The 23,897-nt window shown below is 47.1% G+C and overlaps 2 protein-coding genes across 5 annotated transcripts in view; one reads left to right on the top strand and one right to left on the bottom strand.

The window, feature by feature from the left end:
* THOP1 (thimet oligopeptidase 1) overlaps positions 1 to 23,897 on the top strand; it is a 66,122-nt gene that overhangs the window by 32,582 nt on the left and 9,643 nt on the right. For 2 of the 3 annotated variants that reach the window (XM_032791914.2, XM_032791837.2), the window contains exons 1-5: positions 18,421 to 18,499; positions 19,677 to 19,880; positions 22,012 to 22,160; positions 22,709 to 22,816; positions 23,547 to 23,649. In XM_032791914.2, the coding sequence (XP_032647805.1) occupies positions 18,484 to 18,499; positions 19,677 to 19,880; positions 22,012 to 22,160; positions 22,709 to 22,816; positions 23,547 to 23,649 (580 nt within the window). In that variant the 5' untranslated portion in view covers positions 18,421 to 18,483. Of the gene's footprint in view, positions 1 to 18,420; positions 18,500 to 19,676; positions 19,881 to 22,011; positions 22,161 to 22,708; positions 22,817 to 23,546; positions 23,650 to 23,897 lie in introns of those variants that run through there. The other variant, XM_032792004.2, reaches the window with a different exon arrangement.
* SGTA (small glutamine rich tetratricopeptide repeat co-chaperone alpha) lies at positions 1,272 to 17,068 on the bottom strand. Of its 2 annotated transcripts, XM_075070912.1 has the most exons (12): positions 16,976 to 17,068; positions 12,459 to 12,592; positions 10,169 to 10,272; positions 9,818 to 9,902; positions 8,087 to 8,186; positions 6,755 to 6,859; positions 6,425 to 6,563; positions 5,535 to 5,597; positions 5,089 to 5,126; positions 3,624 to 3,713; positions 3,083 to 3,206; positions 1,272 to 2,731 (listed from the first exon to the last, which is right to left on the bottom strand). In XM_075070912.1, exons 2-11 carry the CDS (start codon positions 12,556 to 12,558, stop codon positions 3,092 to 3,094), a joined length of 939 nt encoding a protein of 312 aa, XP_074927013.1. In that variant the 5' UTR covers positions 12,559 to 12,592; positions 16,976 to 17,068; the 3' UTR covers positions 1,272 to 2,731; positions 3,083 to 3,091. The 2 variants fall into 2 exon arrangements, with proteins under 2 accessions (XP_074927013.1, XP_032648154.1); XM_032792263.2 differs by lacking the exon at positions 16,976 to 17,068 and having other exon boundaries at positions 12,459 to 12,615.

Raw genomic sequence — 23,897 nt, 5'->3', positions numbered from 1 at the left:
GTGTCCTGCCTTGCTGGCATAAGAGGTTTTACTTAATGTAAAAAAGCATCATAAAATATTCTACTCTAATCAAGTCACACGAAAGGGATGTCACCAGCCTGAAACCTTGTTGCTTAAAAATACTGAATTTAAAGTAATCTCTAGCTCCACAACTGCTCCGTAGCTTTGTGGTTCTACAATTTCATGTTCCTGGTTTTAAAATTGTTTCTTCTCTCATTACTTTGGGAAAGACCGACCTAAACAAAGGACACGGACTCTAAAAGGAAAAGCAACAATGCTGCATTTATACAAATGCTGTCAAACGCACAAAATGAAACAAGACATCGTTTTTTTCCACTAAGCTCCTTCATTTCAAGTAATCTTGAGTGTTACTGATAAAAATCTCGAGACAGAAGTATAATTTTTAACTTGATAGCATCCCTTTAAAACACTTCCTTATATATCTAAAAAGGACTGCTAAGCTGCAATAGTTTAAGGGAAGAATTTAGGTCCAAAATTTTCCAGGAGTTTAAGTAATAATCAGCTATTGCAACATTTAATAAACATATTTCCACCAATTTTTAAAAAATTGCTATGGGACCAGTTAATTTTCAAAGTAGCAACATTCCCCTGGTTGCAGCACAGTGCCAATGTAGGACACCCAGAGTGAAACTGATTAAAAGCTGCATATAAATAAAGTGAAACTGACTAGCCTATTTTCAATGGCCAAGCTGAGCCACATACAATAGTAAATAAGCTGTACGAAAAGGAAATTAGAATATTTAAAAATGTAAATGTTATCAGTCTAAGGTGGAACTGGTAACAAATGGAGAGAGAGATTTCTAAGTAGGCTGTGCATTTTGGATGGCATCGCTCCCTTGTTATTAATTTTCAGTTTAACTATAAGAGATCCTGCCAGGCTTCTCTTGCCAAATTGCTTAGAAATATGCAGGGAGAGAGTTTCACGTAAAGGAGCAAAACAAGCAACAAAGAGCAGTCGTGAGGGGGAAAGAAAAACCACCTGTAGGTTTTCTCCAGTTGTAACTGTTGCACAGTGAAAGCAAGGTCTCGATCCTGCAAGTGTCGGCACTGGGGTGGATTGCTGTATCTGGGCAGACCCCACTGAAGTGAGCAGAGCTCCATACAGGTGCAGCAGCCCACTCATGAGCGAGCTAGCCCAGGACTGGGGCCCAAATTAATTATTCCTATGAAGAGACTGGGCAGGCCAGTCACACCCTGTGGCTTAGAGCTTTGCTGTTTTGGTCACCTTTGGTCAAAAGGGATGACAAAGAGCATCAAAGTATTTTATTCTCCACAAGTTACAATGACCACAGTTAGAGTATTTAAAAAAAGTTGTTTACAGATGGTATCAAAACAATAAAACCCTATTTAGTTGGATGCGCACCTCCCCCCCCGCCCCACTCATCCCCCAGGCTTTTTAATCTCTTACACCTACCAAGCGTTAAACTAGATGGTTTTCTTGCACCTGGCAATATGACACTTCACACACATCCCCTCCTGCTCTCTGAGTTACTCTAGCTTGAACCTCAGATTTATAAAGTTCCTCTGAGCTTGACTAGTGGAATCACTTACACGTTTTGAAGTCAGTATGGGTACCTGAGCTATAGAATCATTTTGGTAATACTAGAGGTCCTGGTAGATGCAGGACATTTATTCTGATAAATTGCATGGGTCCCCTCCCCATTCTGCCTGTAATACACTGAGGCATAAAAGCTCCTTGCCAGTCCCACAGCTCAGTTAGTGACCAGTCAGTATATTATGGATCCAAAAAAACAGTTTTATTCCACCAGCTCACATTCCTATGTATTCAGCAACTCAAACCCCTCTGAAATGGGTATCTGCAACTCCCATCTCTATCACAGAAGCCCTGATCTCCGTGACCACTCACACGCAAGAGACAAACACAAAAACTTCTAAAAACTTGAACTAAAAGGAGTCAAATCTTCTCCTTCCCCAACTACCGCAGAGAGGACAGCTGACAAAGATAGAACCATGATTTTTTTTTTTTTTTTAAAATACTAGATAAATTGTCTCATTATTGGCAAAAAAGATCTGAAAAAAGTGTATCAAAAATGCTCAGTTTGAAGGAGTCACAGAAAACGGTCTTACTCCAGGCAACCCATCCCCCAAAATACACTTACATTCACAAATGCCTTTAGAGATGTCCACCATCTTAATCTCTTGTGTAGAAACCATATCAGCAGTATCGCTATGCACTCGAATAAGAAATGCAGTGAACATAAGCGATTTTTGACACCTAGCTGTTGGGTCAAGGAGATTCAGTGAGCTGCGATGGGTTAATTGCGTTTAAACAATGGCATCTCTTAAACATGATGAAAAGATGTAAGAAGGGGAATGGAGCTGTTCACTCCTTTTAAGCAGCCGGTCAAGAGGGTGGAGGTTTCTTACAGTGAAGAGTGCTGTGTCCTTGAAAATGGATTCAAATCCTCAACGTAGCAGGTAACAATGTGGTTGGTTTTCTGAGTTCGAGAAAGACAATTGATGCTGGTTTGTGTTTACTGCTTGCTGGATCTTCCAGAGGGAAAAGAGGGATTTGGGGGGCAGGCAAAGGGACTAGTGGAAGAAAATGAGAATCTGTCTTTAACATGCAGGTCGTATAAAGTTTTTTTTTTCTGGTTTGTTTTCCTTTTTCTCTCTTTTCCAACTGGAGAAATGGCAACACACACATGGCTTCCAGTTTTTTTATAGTGAAGAATTCCCATGGGTAGCACTGCAAAGACAGGAAGACAAGACATATTTGTGACTTTGGTTTTTAAAATTGCCCCTCTCCTAACCCCTCTGCACATAGGATGAGACTTATTTATTTATTTGATGGCCAGCAAGGGACACGTAAATAGCACCTTGTGCTTCTATAGTATTGTTCAAAGCACTTTACAACCACTAATCCTCAGTCTCTCTCTGAGGTATGGTGCTATCTCACACATTTTACAAGTAGGGAAACAGGCACAGAGAATGCGTGAAGTAAGTTGTCCAAAGACAATGAGACAGATCTTGAGTAACCCAGCACAGAAGTCCCTGCTCAATAGAGCTGGCTTGTATAACGTAGGGCTCATGAACTCACCTGGTATTCTCATTCCTGCTGATCCTCATTGCTAGCACTGGGGGTCCGACTCCTAATCTGACTTCGTAACTCTTCTATTAGCTCTGGATTCTGCTGCTGCATCTGCTGAGCAAACTGTTGACCTCTGAAGGAGAGAAAGCGACATATCTAATCAATTTTTCTCACCACGCATGTCAGGCAGGGTGACCAGATGTCCTGATTATATAGTGACAATCTCTGTATTTGGGGCTCTCTCTGATATAGGTGCCTATTATCCCCATCCTGATTTTTGACACTTACTAACTGATCACTAATGTCAGAGCAGTTTGGAGCACAGAGAAGTCTAACACTGCGATCAGGGGATACTAAGTTCTCCATGGCACAAGAGATGCCCCCTGTTCTATTTAAGAAAAGAAGCTGGGGTATGTTATTGAAAGGCAGGGTCGAGACTAAAGTTTTCTGGAAGGTATTTGGTTGTAAATGAAGCTTTGACTTTTGACCAAGAAGGCTGAAATGCATCTATTGATTATTCAAAGAGGTGGAAAAAAGTCATTCGACTTACGCTTGGATAAGGCTGGCAAGGTCGTTAGGGGAAGGGCTGGCTCCTGCTGCTCCCATAGGGTTCTGGCCACCTGAAATCATCCCAGACATTCTGCAAAGAAACATTTATTGCTCAGAACAAAGAGAGATGGAGATTTCACTTACTACAAGTTTTTTGGTAGGCACAAAAGTTACTTTTTTTTTTTAAAGTCAGCACAAAGCATGTCAGTTTCATAATTAAGGAGGAAAAGATTTGGCTTGCTAGAATTAAATTTAAATTAAAGCACTGTTACAATTAGAGTGAAGAGCCAGAGTTTCTCATGGGCTTAAGCGTAATCCAATCCCTCCCTCCTCAGTTCTACTGCTAAATGCTTGGTCAGACATTCAGGAGAATCTTACTGAAACCCCTGCCGCTTGCCTTCTGATCTTTAAGGTCTGGTGACAGTCAAAAAGCTACATACAGTAGAACCTCTCTAATTCACCATTTGTTTATTAATTTCATCAGCTGCAGTTTCATTTTAATTTAATTTATGTTATCAACAGCACAATAGCAAGTGGGCTGGAGTATAGATATTGTAAAGATCTTAGTAATAATGGGCCTTGCTACAGTATCTGCTATTGTTGTCTTGACAGATGTGAAGATTCTGCCTTATGCATGCATGGTTTATACAGGAGGTTGTACTGCATTAAGAGATCTGCTCACTGTGTGTCTACAAGTGAGATCTGTGGACACTGGAAGGCCAAAGGTGTTTCAACTCATGTAAGACAGAGGGACTATGGGAATGCAAGATGGCTCTTATCCTGCCTTTTATGTCATTAACAAAATTGGCAGTTCAGTTCCAACTGCAGAGCCTCTATTCACAATGATGATGGAAGAGGCAGAAAGAACCAATTGGATATGGTGACTCCAGATCTTTGGCTTGTAAGCCAAGCCAATGGGATCAGGAAGTCAGAATAAATTATAGCATCCCCAGAATTTCATTAGAGTGCCCCATTTCTAACTGAAATAGTGCTTTAAAGGGGATAAGCAGAAAAGTCACAAGGCTTATCTTTGTATTTTATGGCCTGACAGTATGTGAGCACCTCACAAACACTCATGAATTTGTGCTCACAGCCCTCCTGCAATGCAGGAAAGTATCCTCATTTCACAGACAAGGAATGAGACACTGCTGAAGTGACTCACCAGTGACGCAGGAAATCTATGGCAGAGCCATGAATCAAACCCTGACTTCCCGAGCCCCAACTCAGTGTGATAACTCCAGGCCACCTTCCCTCCCCTTTCTGCACATCTTTACTACACAAGTCCTTAGCATGTCAAGCCATGATGATCACAACAGGTACACAGAACAAAATAACGTGTTCCTTTAAATGCCTTCATGCACATTTATGAGCCCAGAACCTCACTTCAGCCATACCCCAACAGCCAACCAATGTACAAAGTCAAAGGAGTGATTCAAAGAAGAAATACGAGATGGTATCGAACTTACAGCTGTTGTACTTGTGGATTGTTCATGAGGTTAGATGCCTATTTAAAAAGAAAAAGATTACATCCTATTTAAAGAAGTGCCTGCATGGATATACAGATGTTGTGCCATTCAACTCCACAAAGTGAAGGCAGTGACACTAAACTATATTAACAGGAAGAGTAGCGACAAGAGAAACACAGTACACCACACAAGACAAGGCCAATCATGCAGAGCAGGGAGCCTCCATCACATCCTCACATCTCACACTGAAAAGCCTGTGAGTAAGTAACTGGCTCTTTAGCTTTAATTCAGTCTCCTCAAAGCAATCTTTTGATGAATGAAATGAAAACATATCTGCTAGTGAAATGTCTGAACTCCCACGGTCACGCATCAATGCATTTCGTTCCTTACATCCAAATACATGGACAAGATGCAAGCTGGCTGGGATCTAATGTGCGCAAATTTACCATGCTCATGAAGCCTGGGTTATTCAGCAATCCAGCTAAATCAAATCCTCCTGTGCCTCCAGTCTGCAAGGAGGAAACCAAACATAAATGTAGTCAGGCACAACAACATCTACCTGCCTCCAGTACAGCTCACAGCACACTGCAATTAACCTACAGGTGTACATCTTTAAACAGAACATCGCTTCAGCTGCAAATCATTCTGTACACAGAGCTGCGATTTAAACCTACACAAAGGTAAGAGTGACTGTTGCTTAAGGTCCTTCATTTATACTCTTGCCATAAGGGCTAATGCTCATTTACACTGAAGTCCACTGTCAGGGGTCCTTAGTGGAAATGCGAATCAGTCAAACCCTAAATACTCTGGCCTGAAAACTGAGCGGCATCAAGGATATTTTTCCCTCTGAGGTTTGTCCCTTTTTAAAAGGCCATCGAGATAAGAACACTTACTTCAAACAACCTCTTCCTTCCTATTAGTAAGAACTAATGAACACAGAGTTTCATAGTTAAAGTGCAATAAGAGAATAAATATTATTTAGGGCTGTGAAACTCCGCTTTTTAGTTTCACTTTTTCTAGGCATTTTCCAGATAAGCACAGTGCTGCTGTGTCTGGGTTCACAGTGCTGCAGGGAAGTTGTTCTAACTAGGTTTTAATTGTGTTATAAACTGCCTTTTCCCCTACTCCTCCCCACCATTACCACCTTATATGTTACACCTATATTCCAGACTTAACCCAAGTTAACAGCGCCCTGTCAGATACTGAGAGACGATAATGTAGCTGTTAGAGCTGGCCAGTAACACCTTAAAGTAGCACAATTAAGACATTTATTTTTCTCCCCGCAACCTAGCATAATTCTCGGCTTGGCCCTCAAACAGGATGGGAAAGAACTTACTGGACTAGGGGTTTCTTTCATTTTCTGTTCGGCTATTTTAAGGTTTGATTTGTACGTTTCGTTGTCTGGATCCAACTCCAGGGCTTTTTTGTAGTAAATAACAGCTTCTGCGTGTTTGTTTAAACTGGAGAGGGCTAAGCTATTGAGAGAGGAAATAAAATGAAGGCCTGTTATAGAAGGTTACATATCAAAGATCCACAGACCATTAAGCACCGGATATTCCCGTGTCACCGTTCAGAAGCAGAACACCACTACCAGGATCATTACCACAGGACTTGCCATTCATTTTGAAGTCAACACCTTTATAAAGAAGCAGTTGCCAGTACCTACCCCATTCTGCCATAAGCTTTGCTGTAGTTTGGATCAATGCCGATAGCTCTTTCACAGTCTCTGACGGCTCCAGCATAGTTTCCTAATTTGCTGTAAGCAGCAGCCCTGGGGAGAATGGAGAAAGCAATGCACAGGAAGCTTATTGGGTCTGAATATGCCAATCAAAGTCACCCTTCATGCTCTTCCTTCAGCGCCCAAGGGAAGGTTTAAACTTAAAACCTGACTTCAGCTCAGATTCTAACTTGAATAACAACCTACTGCCATCCTAAGGTCCCCCTGTAGTTTCCTCCTTCATTTTCCTACTTCATTTTCTCTCCTAAACATATCATGGAGCATGGCTCTGCCCCTGTGCCATCTCAGAGGTGGCTGACGAGTGAAGGAGACATGTCTACTAGTTTTTAGATCTGTTCAAATTGGTATTATTCAGGATGGAAACTGATCCCTTAATACAAGATATCACAGCTCTATGCCTTGATTTCTCAGGTCATAACAACGCTTATGCTCTTCCCCTGCCCCCTGATCTTCTCCCTCTTCACCCCCCATCACACACACACACGGAGGCAAAAAAATATATATATATAAATAAATAAATAAATACTGGAATATGCTTGTTCATGCCTCAATCCTGCAACTTCTATTGAAAATGCTCAGCACCTCATAAGCTAATGCCCACATGATACAGGCAAAATTCAGGAGGGGAAGGCAGCTTATGAATGATTTTTCAAAGAGTTGGACATGCATTGAGGCTAATAATAGGCTCATTACATGGCCATTTGTATACATGCAAACATGATAACTGTAAATATAAGTTGGGAGCGCAGGCTCTGAGCCAAGTGAATGGGCGTCTTTCCATTGATTTCAATGAACATTAAATCAGCATTTTTTGCACACAATTGCATGTTGAATTCCTTGAAAACTAGGCCTTCAATTCTCAGCCTCTGAAAGATCAGATCTTGTTTTGCTGCTTCATCCATTAGCAACACAATCTTTCCAAATCTGTGCTGTCTGCTGCAGTTACAAAGGGGTTTTCGAGTAGAGTCAGACAGTGTTACTTGGTATCCACATATCTCATCAAGTGCTTAATAGGACAGGGATATGGAAAACAGCCCTCCCTAGAAATGCCAGTGCCACAAGGCAGGCAGAAGTCAAAGGAAAACAAGTCAGCACAAGTTGCCAAAAACAAAGGACAAACAATAAATTAAGAACAGTCTGATAAGGTTCAAATCAGGAGTCGGACCATGCAAGGCCCCCATAAACAATGAAAAATGAGCCAAGGCTCAAAATACAAACATGTGAATATAAAAACCTGCGAAGAGAGTTAAATGTCAGTACCTGTTGCAAAAATATACTGCATTTGATGGATTTAATTCAATTGCTTTTGCGTAGAAAGACACAGCACTTTCAAAGTTTTCTGCCTTCATTTGTTCATTACCTAAATGGAAAAACAAAGGTCTCTGTAACAAGTCAAACAGATGAAGCAATTAGAGCAATGGGCTGGGGTCTCAATTTTTCTTGGCCTCTGCTTAAAACAATGCAAAAAGGAGCATGTAGATATGCTGAAAACGCCACCCTTTTGCACATCCCTTAGAACAGAGGTTCTCAACCTTTTTCTTTCTGAGGGCCCCCAAAAACGCTATAAAAACTCCACAGCCCACCTGTGCTATACCAACTGTTTTCTGTACATAAAAGCTACTGCCAGCATGAGGGGGTAGCAAGAAGGGCAACTGCCTGGGGCCCCATATCACAAGGCGCCCAGTGAAGCTAAGTCGCTCAGGTTTCAGCTGCAGCCCCAGGTGGCGGGGCTTGGGGCAGCAGGACTTCAGCTTTCTGCCCTTAGCTTCAGTGAGTCTGATGCTGGTCCTGCTTGGCAGACCCCCTGAAACCTGCTCACGGACCCCCAGGGGGTCCTCGGCCACATGGCTGAGAACTGCTGCCTCAGAATATGAGCAGCTGGGAGATCTGCTCAGCAAACAGTGCAGGGAGAAGTCTCCAGCAAGGAAACTGTAGGTCTTTTGGCATTATTAGGCTTCCAAGCTAAGCACGACCATTTCAGAAGGGATCTTGCAGGCTTCCTCATTAATTTCTCTTTAGCATCTTTCAAGCCCACAATCACCATAACAGCTTTCAGTCTCCATCCACAGATTCATTGAGCCACGCAGCACTGCTCTAACTGACCACTAGGGGTGCTGCAGAGTGGGGAGAGTTTCACTTTTTTCCAGGATGAGCATGCAGTGTTAACATAGCAGGGAAAAGGGGTTACAGTTGAGAAGAAAACCATGCGCATCTGTGCCATGTTCCAGTCAACATGTTCTTTTCCAGGATGCAATGATCAGAGCGAACACTAACTGGGTGTCCTAGCTAGATTCCAACTGGAGCCACTACACTCTGCCACCTAAATACACTTCTGCAGTTTTAGTTGAACATAGGATTCTGCTCCTCCTGCTTGAGAGCCTGCTGAGGAGCTGCCAGATGCCCACGCAGAGGGTGCTGCCTCTAGGTTGTAGAAGCAGTTCCTATACATACAGTCTGAACAACATTCCAGCACCCTTCTGCTTCAGCAGCACTCTGGGGAACTAGCAAGACAAACATCTGACGAAGTGAGTATTTACCCATGAAAGCTCATGCACCCAACAAAGTGGGTATTCACCCACAAAAGCTCATGCTCCAATACATCTGTTAGTCTATAAGGTGCCACAGGACTCTTTGCTGCTTTTACAGATCCAGACTAACACGGCTACCCCTCTGATACTTAGCAAGACAAAGGCATGCTCTTTCATCAGAGCATAAAAACTGGTGAATCGCTCAAACAGGTGAAGCATTCTCTGACTCCACTCTGATTCTCTGTGTATACCACTGTGTGGGTATACACAGAGATGAACCCGTTCTTAATTCCACCACACTGATCCTAATTACATCACCCTGCACAATTCCTCTTCCTTCTTGCTGTGCCGACCTTCACATACTTTGAGTTAAGCTTGCCTGCCTCCTTCATCGTTAGTTGCCTGTACTGTATATACCATGTTATCTTTCCTGTGTCAATATATCAGCCCAGTATGTAGTTACCTTCAGTCTTAAGTCTTTCAGCTTCAGCCATGTCTTCTTCTGAGGGGGTGACTGGCTCAGAATTTGTTCTGACATAATGAGGCTCCTTATAATATCAAAGAAGAATAAGAAAGCTATGCTTTATCACTGGCAATTACTATAAACCAATGCTTTAATTTCCCTGACCCTGCATCTTTAAGAGTTAAATGCTTCCAGCTTTTGACTCCCCAATGGGGGGAGACAGATGTGAAACTAAGCCCAATGGGTAGCTTTCCACTGTTTTAGTTCAAATCTCAGAGCTATATTAATAAATATCTCGCGCTTAGACAATGATTTTCATTAGTAGATCTGAAAAGTCTGTAGGACACAAACCTTTCCTGTGGCAGCTTTGAAAATTTCAGGGAGAGTTTGAGACACAACCAGATCTTGGTCTTCCATGGATACTCCAAAAGCAGTCTCCAGGCACTGGATTGCAACTGGGTGGGAAGGAAGGTGGGCATTTAACATTCCCCACATCCTCTAAACACCTTTCCGTGTCATTCCCTCCCTCCAATGGAGTCTGAATTTATGAAGATATCCGAAATATAAATTTATATGAAGCAGAATACATATTTGGGGCATAATCTAGCTGTGGAGTGGTAGTGTGGAACAGTTGAGAGTGCCTAGGACTATGAGGTTTTATTTCCTGATCTGCTTCTAGGCGTGAGAGACACCTAGGGCAAATCACTTCACCTCTCTGCCTGTTTCCCCGTCTGTAAAATAGGGACAATTAAGTCCCTTTCAAGGGTATTGCAAGGATTAATGTTTGCTGAAGTGCTCAGGGAGCGGCTCTTCATTTCTAGCTACGTACTTATATGGCCCCATCCCTGTAGTATCTGACAGCCTCAGAAACAAATTTATCCATACAACATCTTTGAAAGAATGATCCTAGTTTTATAAATGGAGAAACTGAGGCATGGAGCAATTTAGTAACTTGTCCAAGGTCACCTAGGGAGTCTGTGGCAAGGCTAAAAATTGAACTCAAATCTCCTGGATCCAAGTCCAGTACCTTAGCCACAAAAGGCCATTGTTCCTTACATCAAGGATAACACCGTGTTGATTAGAGCATCTGAAACCTCATGCACAAGCCATTACCTGTTGAGCACAATGCAGTTTCTAAAGGATCAGAAGACTGCAGCAGTCCTTTGGCTAGAGTGGCAGGCAGGTGCCTGAATGAACATTATCTTGCTGAAGCTGGCACAGTACCTTACATGCCGATGTTTTCCCAACACACTTAATGGAGATGTGCAAACCTTGGCTCCAAAGACAGAGCTTCTAGAATGAGTCACAAGGGCAACCTCCCTATAGCCTCAGATGACTTTAGGGAGGAAAAAAAAAATCAATATAGCTCACAGATGGCAAAGCAGATCTACACTCCTGCAAGCATACACAGCATCTGAAGTGCTGAATTATTGTTTGCATGTTTTTTAAAAACTTAAATGCAGGGGGTTAATTGCTCCTTACTAGCTCTTTGAGCTGCTTGCTGTAGCCTCTCTGGCTACACATTGGCAATACCAGAGATACAAAACAAAATGGGGAACTCCTCTACCACTGTCTCCTGCCCCCTCTCTTTCACAGGCCATTATCTACCAACGTTCCCAGTCCTGGGTCAAGGACGGTGCATTAAGGACAGACCCAAGGACATGCTGGAAGAGTTCAGCCTAGCAGAGCCCCTCTACCTTGTACCTTTATATACACAGTATCCTGCACTTGAAATAATCTTTCCATGCTTCAAGGAACCTTCTCTACTTCTCCTTTGCCTACAACAGTCACTCCCTGTCCTGGCTCTGGCTGCACGCTCTCTTTCAACTAGTTTCTGTGTGTGCTGCATTTGGGTGAAGGGCCACATGCTCCTATTGCTGGCACAGCCCTCCCATAGGGTCTGTAATACCCAGGGTCGCCTACAGGGAAGGTTCTTAACATCAGGGCTGGAAAGCTTCCAACAAGAATAAGGCATTCATTTTTAACATTGCATTGTACTATCAGATGCTCCTTGATCTCTCAGTCTTGCAGAGCGTTCTGAGACTTAGGGCTTTGTCTACACAAATTGCACCACGGGGTGGGATTTCTAAAGTGCACTAACGTGCATTAATTAGTCTGTGTACATGTTGCTGGTGAGCACCAAATACATTAAAGCACACTAGGAAACATTCAGTGCACACCTGCAGGTTCTACACAGACCTATGAATGCCCAGCACATTAGTGCACTTTAGAAATCACACTTCCATAGTACGTATTGCCCCCTGCTGACAAGCCCTTATCTAAGACCCCATGTGGCAAGTCTCAGACTTTGGATCAATGTAAATTTCAATTGCCATATATATATATATATATATATATATTCCTTTCCTGGGTTAGCCTGTGCTTCTCCTGGAAGAGGCTAGCAGGAAAGTTGGTCTCTTGTCTGGCTGCTTAACATTTTGGGTTCCCTTCTCACTAAGAGTTTACACAGGACAAGATTTCACTTCATCGATTAGGAAGGTTTAGGGACTACAGCACCGCAGGAATTGTACAGCTGAAAGGGAGGCAGGTAGTAAGGACTGATCTGCTTGAGTTCCCCAAGAGCCCTGGAGCAGACCTCTTCTCTACAAGGCATGAACACGGAAGACACCGACCCACTTACCTTCTAAGCTCTCCTGGGCATCAGGAGAAAGACCCCCGTTCTGTAGCTGGTCATGTAGGAACTGGATGATGGAGTATGCCAGCCGCCTCTTGTCAGCCATTTCGTCTCCCCGTCAGAACTTTTTGCTCTGATGTCTCAACAAAAAAATTTACAGAAAAAAAAAAGGTTCAATTTAATGTGCAACAGGGCAAACAGTGAGGTTCTACTAAGTAGAATACAGTTCTCTATACGGAGGGGACGGATGGTCCACTGGTCAGGGTGCTAGCCTACAATTCAAGCCTTCAATTCCCAGTTCTGCCAGAGACTCCCTGTGTGAGCCTGGGCAAGTCACTTCATCTCTCTGCCTCACCTTCCCACCTGTGAAATGGGGATAATAGCACTGCCCTGCCTCACAAGGGTGCTGTGAGGCGCTCAGATACTACGGTGATGTGGGCCACGTAAGTACCTTTGAAACATTGGTCCAGACAAAAGACACTGAACACTTGAAAATCTAGCACAACCCCCTACTCAGAGCACATACAACCATTTCAGAGAGGGGAAACTGAGCCCAAGAGGCAAAATGATTTGCCCAACATTAATATCAGAGCTGGAAAAAGAATTCAGGGATACCCCACTGCCAGTCCTGTGCCAGTCCACTAGCTTCCTACCATGCTCTGGGTATTTTTGGCTCCTATGCAACTTGACCAGGTTAACACTAAAAGAAACTTAGTGCAGAGTAAGAAGATGTTCTGAACAGGTGATTGGGCTCCACTAGCTGGGGAGCGGGTAAAGATTCAATTAAACTTCGCAGAGTCTACATTTCAATGAGACACCAGAGCAAAATAGTCACCTGAAAAGCACAGATCAGAACTGAGTGGGACAAGTTATCACTGCTGAACTCAAAAGTGAGAGGGAAATGGGGATGAAGGTCTTATGTCAAGCTCATACCAAGTGTTACTGAAATATTGGGTCTGCCTAGCTGAGAGCCAATAACAGCCTGACAGGGATAAGGAAAATATGCTTTATTCTGCAAAACAAAGGAGAGTCCTGTACCTTGGTACAAAAGACTTTGTCTCATACAAATTTTACAAGCTTTTTATACACATTTAGACAAAGACCCTGGCCGTGTTAACACTTGATTGGTGGTTGTTAAACCTTGCGCTTTTGTTATTTGTTTAGTAAAAACTGGTTTGAAGCAAGTTTTCTCTGCTTTGAGGCAGAAGAGAAAAGATAGTTTAAAAGTTCAGGTTACTGTGTACATGAGGCTTTTGCTTTTGCTACTAGCTATTTGTAAGCTGTTAACGGAGGCTATTAGTAACTTTTACACAAGCACCTTTGGGACTCTGCTTTCCAACAAAATTATACCCCTTTCTCTGTGGTTTCTTTACAACAGATGCTCATGTCTGCTCAAAATCTCCTGGCGTCCAGCTCCACCCTCTGACAAACGGAGGCTAGGGACACCATTCCTTACCCATCCTGGCTAATAGCCATTCATGGACTGAACCTCCAGGAATTTATCCAGTTCTCTTTTAAACCCTGTTACAGTCCTAGCCTTCACAACATCCCCTGGCAAAGAGCTCCACAAGTTGACAGTGCGGTGTGTGAAAAAGAACTTCCTTTTATTTGTTTTAAACCTGCTGCCCATTAATTTCATTTGGTGACCCCTAGTTCTTATATTATGGGAACAAGTAAATAACTTTTCCTTATTCACTTTCTCCACATCACTCATGATTTTATATACCTCTATCATATCTCCCCTTAGTCTCCTCTTTTCCAAGCTGAAAAGTGCTAGCCTCTTTTCAGAGTCACCTCTGCTATTTCAATACAAGGTAGCCACCCTTGCTTGTAGCCACCCTTACTTTTAATCAAATTTAAGAGCATATAAAGCTACCCCAGATGCCCAGGCACTCCTACAGAGATATACTTTTTTTTAAAGGCCATGTCTACGCTATAGACTTCTGCCAGAATAGCTATGTTGGACAGAGGTGCAATCCTTGACCAGTGTACTGGAAGAAGCTGCTAAGACAGATACGGTTATACTGCACTTTTACTGGTTTTGTCTGAGTGTATGTGGAATAAGCTAGATTAGTAAAAGTGTGTTTTGCCAGTATAAGCTGTGTCACACTAGGAGTGTATACCAGTAAAGCATGCCCAGTTTAGACACGGCTTAAGGCTCGCTCACAGGGTTTGTGCTGGTATAAGTGTGCTGGTGAGGGATGTGATATTTGGGGCAATACTGTGGTTATACCAGTACCACCCACAGTGAGGACACAGTTATACCGGTATAAATATGCTCCTGTTGATACAGGATATGCCCCTCCCCATATAAGATTAGCTGCAACGGTATAAGCATATTTCCCCTGGTGGAACCACGCCCACACCAGGCGGCTGTACTGATGTAGCGACGGGGGTGCAGCTGCGCAGGCAAAGCCTAAGGGTCTTCTGTAGGCAGGACAGTGACGGGTGCAAGCGCCTCACCGCCTCCACACTCGCTTCTGCTGTCACGGAAACGCTCCGCTGCCAGCCGCCATTTGAACCCGACCCAGCGAAAGCCCCAGGCCAGCAGCCGCTTTCAGAAACAGGCGGCCCCTGGCAGTCCCCCCCCCGCAGGCGGCTCCCCCCTCAGCACCCGCCCCCAGCAGGGCGCTCTAGAGACGGGGGGGCTGCTCCCGGGGGGACCTTCCCGAGTCCCCGGGGGGGCAGGAGGATGGGGCCTGCCCCACCCCAGCTCTCCTGCACCAAGTAGTTAACAAGCTTACTACACATCAGTTAGGGACCTAAAGACCCGGCCGAGATTCGGGAGAAAGAATGTTCAAACACTGATGATTGTGCCGGTGGTTGTTCAATACACCAGTGCGCTCATTTGTTAATTTGTTTAGTAAAAAAGCGTGTTTGACCAGTCAATGTTTGCGGTCTGCAGTTGTAGGCAGACACGCAAAAAGATATTAAACAAAGGTTACAGGGTTACTGTGACAAGAGCTTTTTGCTTTGCTACTAGCGTATATGTGGCGGATCGGACAGACTATTAGTACTTTTACACAAGCACCTTGTGGGAACCTGCTTTCCAAACAAAATTATTATTACGCACCTTTCTCATGGTTTCTATAACAAAGAATGCATCAAGTCTGCTAGATCTGGCGTCCAGCTCCACCTCTAGAGGAGGATAGGGACACGAATTGAGTCTGCTATTGCATTTCATCTGCGGGGACTGGAACTCAGGAATGTTTATCCACAGTTTTCTTTTTACACAAGTTACAGTACCTACCTTCAGACCTGGAGAGATCGATGGGAGTTGATGGAAAGAACTTCCATATTAGTAGGTTATGAAGCACACAGAGTTAATTCTTTGGGACCTAGTTAGATGTAAATGGGATGACAAGTAAATAATTTTCTATCACATTCTCGCAACACAGCACGGCTATAATTTTATTAATACCTCTAATACATAAACTTAGTCTCCTCTTTCCCAAGCGAAAAGTGCTAGCCTCTTATGGAGACACCATTGCTATATAGCACACCTTGCTTGTAGCCACCTTACTTAGTAATTTAAGAGCATATAACCCTACGCTGATGATGCCCGAGGGCGCAACTAACTACAGAGATATAACTGTTTTTAAAAGAAGACGCTATGACTTCTGCCAGAATAGTTATTGTTGGACAGAGGTGGCAATCCTGACCATGTACTGGATAGACAAGCTGCTAAGACAGAATACGGTTATAACTGCACGTGGGCATGATCTTAGGTCTTCTTGATGAAGTGTAATGGTGTTGAATAAGGCCTCAAGCAAGTTGAGAGAGAGAAAAAGTGGGGTTTGCCAGCTCATAGGCAGCTGTGTCAATAGGAGTGTATACCAGTAAGGAGCGTTAGCCCGAGTTTAGACATGGATTGAGAGGACAGGGTTTTGTGGCGGTATACAGCCTGAAGTGGCTGGTGAGGAGTGATGATATTGAGGAGGCGAATTGGTAGTTAGAAACCAGGTATAGGAGAGATCACCAGTTATAGGTAATATGCTTCCTGTTGAAGATATAGTTGAAGAAGCTGCAACGGTATAAAGCATATTATCCCTGGATGAAAACCCCGCCAGGGATAGATACTGATAGAGGCGACGGGGGGGTGGGCAAGCTAAGAGCTTAGTGCACAGCAAAATAGCACAATAGGCTAAGGGTATTGCTCATAAGGCCAGCGAGTGAGACAGTGTACAGGAGGGAGCTACAACCGCTCCTGCGAGAGGACATTCAGAGTAGAATCACGAGAACAGCTACTGCCGTCGGCTCACCGACTCGCGATTTTTGAAACGACATGCGGAATAAGTCACCAGGAGCCAGCAGCCGCTTTCAGAACAGGCGCCCCTTGGCAGTCCCCCCCCCCAGGCGGCGTCCCCCTCAGCACCCGCCCCCAGCCAGGGTAGAGCCGCTCTAGAGACGGGGGGGCTGCCTCCCGGGGGAGCCTTCCCGATCCCCGGGGGGGGCAGATGGAGGGGCCTGCCACCACGTCCTAAGGCCCCCCCTCGCCCGCCCCCAAGTGCACTTGCACTCACGAAAGCGCCTTCGAGCTCTGAAGACGGCAACTCCCCAACTACGCTCAGGCGCACACTGCGCAATGCGCCAATGACGCCGCTTCCCCACTTCGCGACAAAACTGGACAGCACAAGCTTGCCCGGAGCCGGGATAGCTTTGGGCTAGGCTGCCCGAGCCATCGCATCCGGCGAGGGGGCATACGCAGACCCAGCTAAGGCGACAGCAGCATGTGCAATCTGCCGCACCGCGACCGCGGGCCGACACACGGAAAGCAGGAATGGGCGAACACCGGAAAGGCTACCGACCGGCGGCTTACATTGCGACACGGACATAGTGCGTCGATGTGCAACCAATGCATTGATGGGATCGCGGAGGGTGGCGCACACTGTTGCTACGCGCGCTCTGCCTCAGAATTTTGCCATAGAGAGGGGATCGCAACGCGGCGCGGTGCAAGCGGCAGAGAGAGCCCCGCCTCGCCCCCCCCGCCGCTTTGTGTAAACGAGTAGGCGCTTTGCCCCTCCTCGCCGCCCTCATGCGCTGCGGCCCCTCTGTCAACAGCCCCCACCACGCCACCCATGGTTTGTCGCCATGTTTGTGTCATGGGTATGAAACTGGTGAGGGACTGCCCTCCTGGCTGGGACAGGGACCCGTCCACCGAGGATGGCTTAGCGCTGCCCCCACAGACAATCCCGCAGTGCCCCTCACCCCCTGCACTCCCGAGATAGGCTTCGAGCGCTGCCCCCCGCCCGTGCCCCCACTCAAGCCCCCATCCCAGCTGCTCGCGGGTGCCTCCCCAGCCCCTGTCCCCCCCTCACGCCCGCTCGAGCTGGGGCTCGCGCCGTATCGTTCCTCACCCAGCCCCACGATGACCCCCTCTACTGCCCCGACTACTAGCGGCATGACCCTTACTGTGTCTCCGTAGGCCCTGTCACCGGCCAGCCTCCGACATCTCGCCGCTGGGCTCGCGCTAGAGCCCCCCCCAGCCCCGTGCCCCCCTCAGCCCACCCCGAGCTGGCTGTGGCCAAGAGGCCACCCAGTCCCCAGTGCCCCCTCGCGGCCCCCCGAGCTGGGCTCGTTACCGCTAGGCCCCCATGCCGCTCGGTGCCCCCTTCAGCCCCCCGAGGCTGAGGCTCAAGTGCGCCAGCCCCCCCCAGGCTGTGCCGACGAAGTGAGCAGTTCCCACATGGGCAAGTGGGCCGGATAGTCATAGGACATCACTGGTCCCTCCGTTCGGGGGGCTGTGCCCTCTCGGGAGGGCAGCTCACTGGCTGCTTTCCCCCTTGCGGGAGGCAGGCCACTGCATTGTGGCAACACCCCACACCCCTCTACCGCGGCCCTGCCAACGCGCATGGTCCTCCCACTCCTCAGATCCTTCACGTCGCTCGCTCCTCTCCTCGCCCCTTACCCTTTCTGAGGATGTGATCCTAGAGCAACGTTTTACGCCCACAGTGCGTCTCGCGCCCGTGTGCGTGGGCTGCACGCCGCGCGTTCTCGCACTGAGGGTAGCAGGTAGCAGGATCCGCACGCCATGGCTCCCCCCACAGGTATACCCCAGCTGGGGAGGCGGGGCCACGTGGGGGCCAGGGAGGGTGAGAAGGGCTGCGTGCGTGGCAGAGAATCGAAAGCAGCGGGGGGAGGGAAACGGGCAGGGGGAGATGGCTCTGGGGGGCGCTGGGCATGGAGGGAGAGGGGTGAGAGAGGTGCGGGATGTGGAGACGGAGGCAAAGTGTAGGGTAAGGGGTAGTAGGGCATGGGGAGAAGCTATGGGGTTGGGAAGGGGTGGCAGTGGTGTAGGGTGGGGAGAGGGAGAGCAGGCGACGAGCAATTGTTGGGCATGGGGAAGCATGTTTGGGGTGGGGGTCTGGGGGATAGGAGGGTGGGAAGTTGGGGTGGGGGGCAGAGTAAAGGAGATGGGAACGGGAAGGCGGAGTGCAGGGAATGGGAAGCAGTGAGGCAGATTTAGTTGGAATTTGATTATTGTAAATTGGCGAGACAAGGTGCGTGAGATAATAATACCTTTTATTGCACCAACTCCAGCTGAGCAACAAGTTTCACCTACCTTGTTTCTCTCATATCCGGGGACCAGCTCAGCTACAGTGGAGATCACTTGTAAATCAGAAACTTTCCAACCAATATTGCTCTCTCTCTTTCCCTCTCATTTGGGCATCTGCTCCCGACTCTCTATTTAAACTTCCCCTGCAAACAAGGAGAGATTCCTCCCCAGCTTGTAAACTTGCCGGGCTGGAGTGAGAGAAAGCTCCCTGCTGTGGAGTTACTCCCAGTAGGTCTGGGCGGCAGCTCTGCAGCTGGGTCTGCTGCAGTCACTGGTATCCTCATTAAGGCTACGCTGAGATGCTAAGGTGTAATCTTCCCATCACCTACCCCCTGCTGCACCAGTTCTTTGTCATTCTTTGTGTGTTACTTTCCCCCCAAACCAAAGTTTCAAAGCTCCTCCACAGATCTGCGCCAGAGGGCGGGGTAATTAAGGGGTCAAGTTTTGGTCAAGGGGTTGCCATAAATGAGGGGGTAAAACATTGACTGGAAACTGTTCCGTTTACTTTTTGGTTCAAACAGATCGACTTTTTTTCTGAGCTGTTACAGGGCATCTGTGGTATTTGCCAGACCTGTCTTTTGAGTCCCTGCCTTATTAATCTGTGGGTGAGTTCACCACACTCGTCTAGGGCAATATCTTACATGTAGATCTCTTTCCTACCTGTTCAGGTAACGTTGTGGACAGCCAGTCCCACAGACCTCCAGTGAACCGACTAAGATGGGACCTGACAGCAGAGCAAATAGAAAACATGACTCTGGAGCTGCTAGAAAGGAGCAAGCAGGTGTATGACCGGGTGGGCTCCCAGGAGCAGGGGGAGGTCTCCTATGAAAATACCCTCAAAGCTCTGGCTGATGTGGAGGTGGAATATACAGGTACGTGGACAAATAGGATTTGGCTCTTTTCTGGAACCCTCTATTGCTTTTGTCAGTAGCTGAGTTCTTTTTAGATCTTGTGCATCTCTAGTGTCTAGAATCATTGGGTTTTCCTAGCATAACTCCACCAGCCTCTCTCTTACATGTCCTCGCTGGGGTTTATACAGTGGGGCATAACTGGGAAGAGTGGGATGGAATTGGATGGGAAACAGAGACAGAATGTCAGGAAAAATCTGCCTGATGGTGACTTGACAGTGAGATGGTTTCCGAGAGGAGCTGCTGGAAGTGATTTTTAAAAGCAACACTTAGGACTTTGGAGTTGCCTGTTGTTGCAGTACCTGGACAGAGGGTAGACAGTGTGCTGTAGGAAACAACCAGGCATCAGCAGAAAGATGATTGGGGGACTAGGGCTTTTCCATCTCTAGTTTCTATGATCAGATGTGGGATGACACAAATGGGTGTGAGCTCCCTTCTCTGTCAACAATGTCTTTCTTTTTAGAACTACAGCTAAAATGCTGTGAAAAAATAACCCTGTTTATAAATGAAGCTGGCCTCAGGGTAACACCTGTTTGTTCTCAGTCAGACAACCTTCCCTGCTCGCAGTATCTTTTCCCCAGTCTGACCACTGGTGGTGCAAGGGAAATGTCATGAGTTTGCACCTTCTCTGATTTTTCCACACACAAAAAAAGTGTGTGCCGGGGGTGGGAGTGGGGGGATTCCTTACTAAGCAGAAATGGTGTTAACATCCACAGACCTGTCAGCCCTTTCCTGGCGCACCCCAGTTCTCTGCTCAACAGAGAATTCTTATGATGGGTCTGTGGGGACAGCAGGGCCCTGCTGCAGAGTTTTGTTGTTCAGGGCCGCATAGAAGTGGTGGTAAGGGATATACTCCCTGCCTTTGCCTTCTGAAGTGGAAATGAGCAAGGAGAACACAGGCTGTGGACATGGAGGCTTTGAGAAGCATCCACGCTAGAACTGCATTGTTTTAAAATGTGATTATTGGAGGTTTGTTTGTTTTTTTTAGTTCATCTCAAAAGACCTTCCTAGCAATTAAACAATCAACAAGATCAGACTTTGGAGCACCTCCCCAAACCAAAGCACCTCCCCCGACCCTGTTGTCTTTGGCCAAAATCCAACCCTGCTGGACTTTATCTACATTAGCCATTCCCTGAGCTGCAGCAAACCCTGGGGTGGGTCCAGCTGAGCAGAGCTAGGTAACCCAGTTCTTTGTATGATGCAGCGTCCAGCGCGGATTGCCTCAGTGAGGAGTTACAGTAATGAGGTTTGCTGTGGGAGGTGTTGCCCTTAAGGCAGATCCAGCGCCCACAACAAAGTCACTGTGATCTTTAGGAGGGGAGCATTAGGGACTCTGTGACTGCTAGGTGCCTTGCTGGCATGGCACAGGTGTTCTCCATGCCAGTTCTATGATGATAGCTGGGTGCATCCTTCCCAGCCCACGCTGACCTGAGGGAGAGTCCCAGGGCCCAATCCTGAACCCCCAAGTTCCTGGGAGTGGCCAACTGGATGTATGGGTATTTCCTGATTAACCAGCAGTGCTCTGTCGAATCCTGTCTCTCCGGTTAAGCAGACAGCAGTGATTGTGCATAGGGCAGCATCTTTTAACAGGGACACATCGTCTGGCCTCCACAGCATCTTAGGATTTCACCTAGAACTATGGCTTGAATTCTAGTGCTCATGAAAGATGGGAGACAGGTGGCACCGGTCATATCCAGGAGTTAGGTGGGCAACCACTATGCGAGCTTCCTCACACCTCTCTGCCTGTATGTCATGGCAGGCTGGGTCCCAGGGCATTTCCCAAGGGACAGGTGTCACCAACACAGCACTGCCAAACAGCCATACAATGCTTTCCATACGACACACATCTGGCTCTGAGACCAGAAGGCTCAACAGAGACCTCAAGGACTGAGTGAGCTGCGACGGATCGAACTCCTTGCTAGAAGGGGTTGTTCCAGGTGAGGTGTGGGACGTGCCGGTGGGAGCACCCTGCCTTGTCCCCGCTTGGGCTGTGTGTTAGGCTCCAGACTGTGAAACTGGCACTTACTTCAAACACTAACCCTATAGCGCTCCGGGGCCCTTGCTACAGTCTGAGCTCCTGGCTTTGTCGTTTCAGTTCAGAGGAACATGCTGGACTTCCCCCAGCACGTCTCCCCTCGCAAAGATATCCGCACGGCCAGCACGGAGGCAGACAAAAAGCTCTCGGATTTCGACGTGGAGATGAGCATGAGGCAGGACGTGTACCAGAGGATCGTCTGGCTCCAGGTTCAGAGGAAGGGGGGAAGGATAACCTGGGTGGCTCACAGTGCTGAGAAGACAACAGGCCCAGCATCCCAACAGGGAGTACACAGGGACCCTGTCAATGAGTCCCTCTCCCTACTGTCTGTCCTATTACAATGTGAGGGCAATATCGTTTAGTAGTTAAAACGAAAGACTGGGGAATTGGGACTTCTGGGATCTAGTCTCAGCTCTGACACACTGTGTGAGCTTGAGAAGCCCCATCCCTTTGTTGTGCCTCAGTTTCCTCATCTTTAAATGACCTTGACCTACATCCCATGGAGGCTCCGGGTTGGCTAATGATTTGTAAAGTTGGGATCCATGTTGAAAATAATCTAGTGGGGACCAGCCTCTTGAATCTAACCCTTCTAGGGGGGGTGTTTCCTCTAGTTCGGGTCCACAGACATTGAAACAGACCGTGCGTAGGACCTACACAAATAGCTTGCTGTGGCTGTGTCGCAGTTGTAGATTAGCAAACCCCTCTCCCTGCACTGTCGCCCCTTCAGCTCTGGATACTCCCCCTTTTTGTCTGACAGGAGAAGGCGGAAAGTGCTTCCCTGAGGCCTGAAGCGAAGAGGTATCTAGAGAGGCTGATTAAACTGGGTAAACGAAATGGCCTTCACCTCCCGGAGGAGACGCAGAAGGTGAGACTGTCACTAGTGTGGTAAATAGCTGTACAGGGGGTGGCTACAGCTAAAGGAGTGTGATCTTGTGGCTAGACCAGAAGACTGTCAGCCTGGACTCCTGGGTTCTATTCCTGGCTCTATCACTGACTCAGGGCAAGTGAGGTTTTCTCTCCTGTAAGGTGAGGATAATGGCACCTGTCAGTTTGGGGAGCTAATCTCTGTACCCTTTGGGATCCTGGGCTGAAGAGAGTCAAAGCAGAATGTAGCAACCTAGGACTGACAGCAGCCCCCAGCCCGAGAGCGATGGTAACGTGAAGTTTGCATGTGAGGGGCAGAGGTTCCGTAAGGGAGCTGGGAAACAGTGAGCAGATTTAGCTTGATTAGGGTAACCCACATCTCGTGGGCTGCACTGCGGCAGAAGGGGCTAGAGGGCAGTTGAGAGACTTGACAAGCAGGGGAAATTCAATTAACCAATGGCTGGATAGACCTTGAACACCCACCACTCCTTGAGTTGGCCACAAACAGACGGGCCCGGGGCATGATGGCTGGGTTTCCAGGCATGAGCAGAGATTGTTTGTCCCAGGTTGAGATCTCTGTGTCTCTGCACAGCTGGCCCTGTTTGGAGAGAAGCCAGTAACAGGGAACTGAGTGTGCACAGAACTGACCACGCATGGCAAACGGCGATGCTCAGCTTCCTCCCCCAATTTAGTTGTGCCTGATGACGTGTCTATATATATTTTTTCAAAAGAAAATCAAAGCTATTAAGAAAAGGCTGAGCCTGCTCTGCATCGACTTCAACAAGAACCTGAATGAAGACACCACCTACCTGCCCTTCTCCAAGGAGGAACTGGGTAAGGGCTGCTTGTGGTCGAGGAACCAGGCCTACTGGCACCTCCAGGAAGGTTTGCTTCTCCTGACGCTAAGGCTTCAGGGATTGGTTCATCTCCCTTCTGTGACAATGACCCGTCTCCGAGCTCGCTGTCTAACTGCCCGATCAAGCGGAAATCTGCCAGTAGAAATAACTGGCTGCTGCTGCTGGCCCGAGCTTGCTTCGGTCCAGGTGAAGCAGCGTGAGAATTGCCAGTTACACCCAGCTACA

Source organism: Chelonoidis abingdonii, chromosome 11 (genome assembly GCF_003597395.2).
Source record: "Chelonoidis abingdonii isolate Lonesome George chromosome 11, CheloAbing_2.0, whole genome shotgun sequence".
Lineage (NCBI taxonomy): Eukaryota > Metazoa > Chordata > Testudines > Testudinidae > Chelonoidis > Chelonoidis abingdonii.
This window is presented reverse-complemented; position numbering and strand designations above follow the sequence as displayed.

Coding starts and splice junctions, on each gene's coding strand:
- SGTA (XM_075070912.1), bottom strand. CDS start 12,558: ATGGCTGACAAGAGGCGGCTGGCATACTCCATCATCCAGTTCCTACAT. Junction 9,903..10,168: donor TCAAAGCTGCCACAGGAAAG/GTTTGTGTCCTA, acceptor TGATATTATAAG/GAGCCTCATTATGTCAGAAC. Junction 3,714..5,088: donor AATCCACAAGTACAACAGCT/GTAAGTTCGATA, acceptor GTTTCTTTGCAG/AATGTCTGGGATGATTTCAG.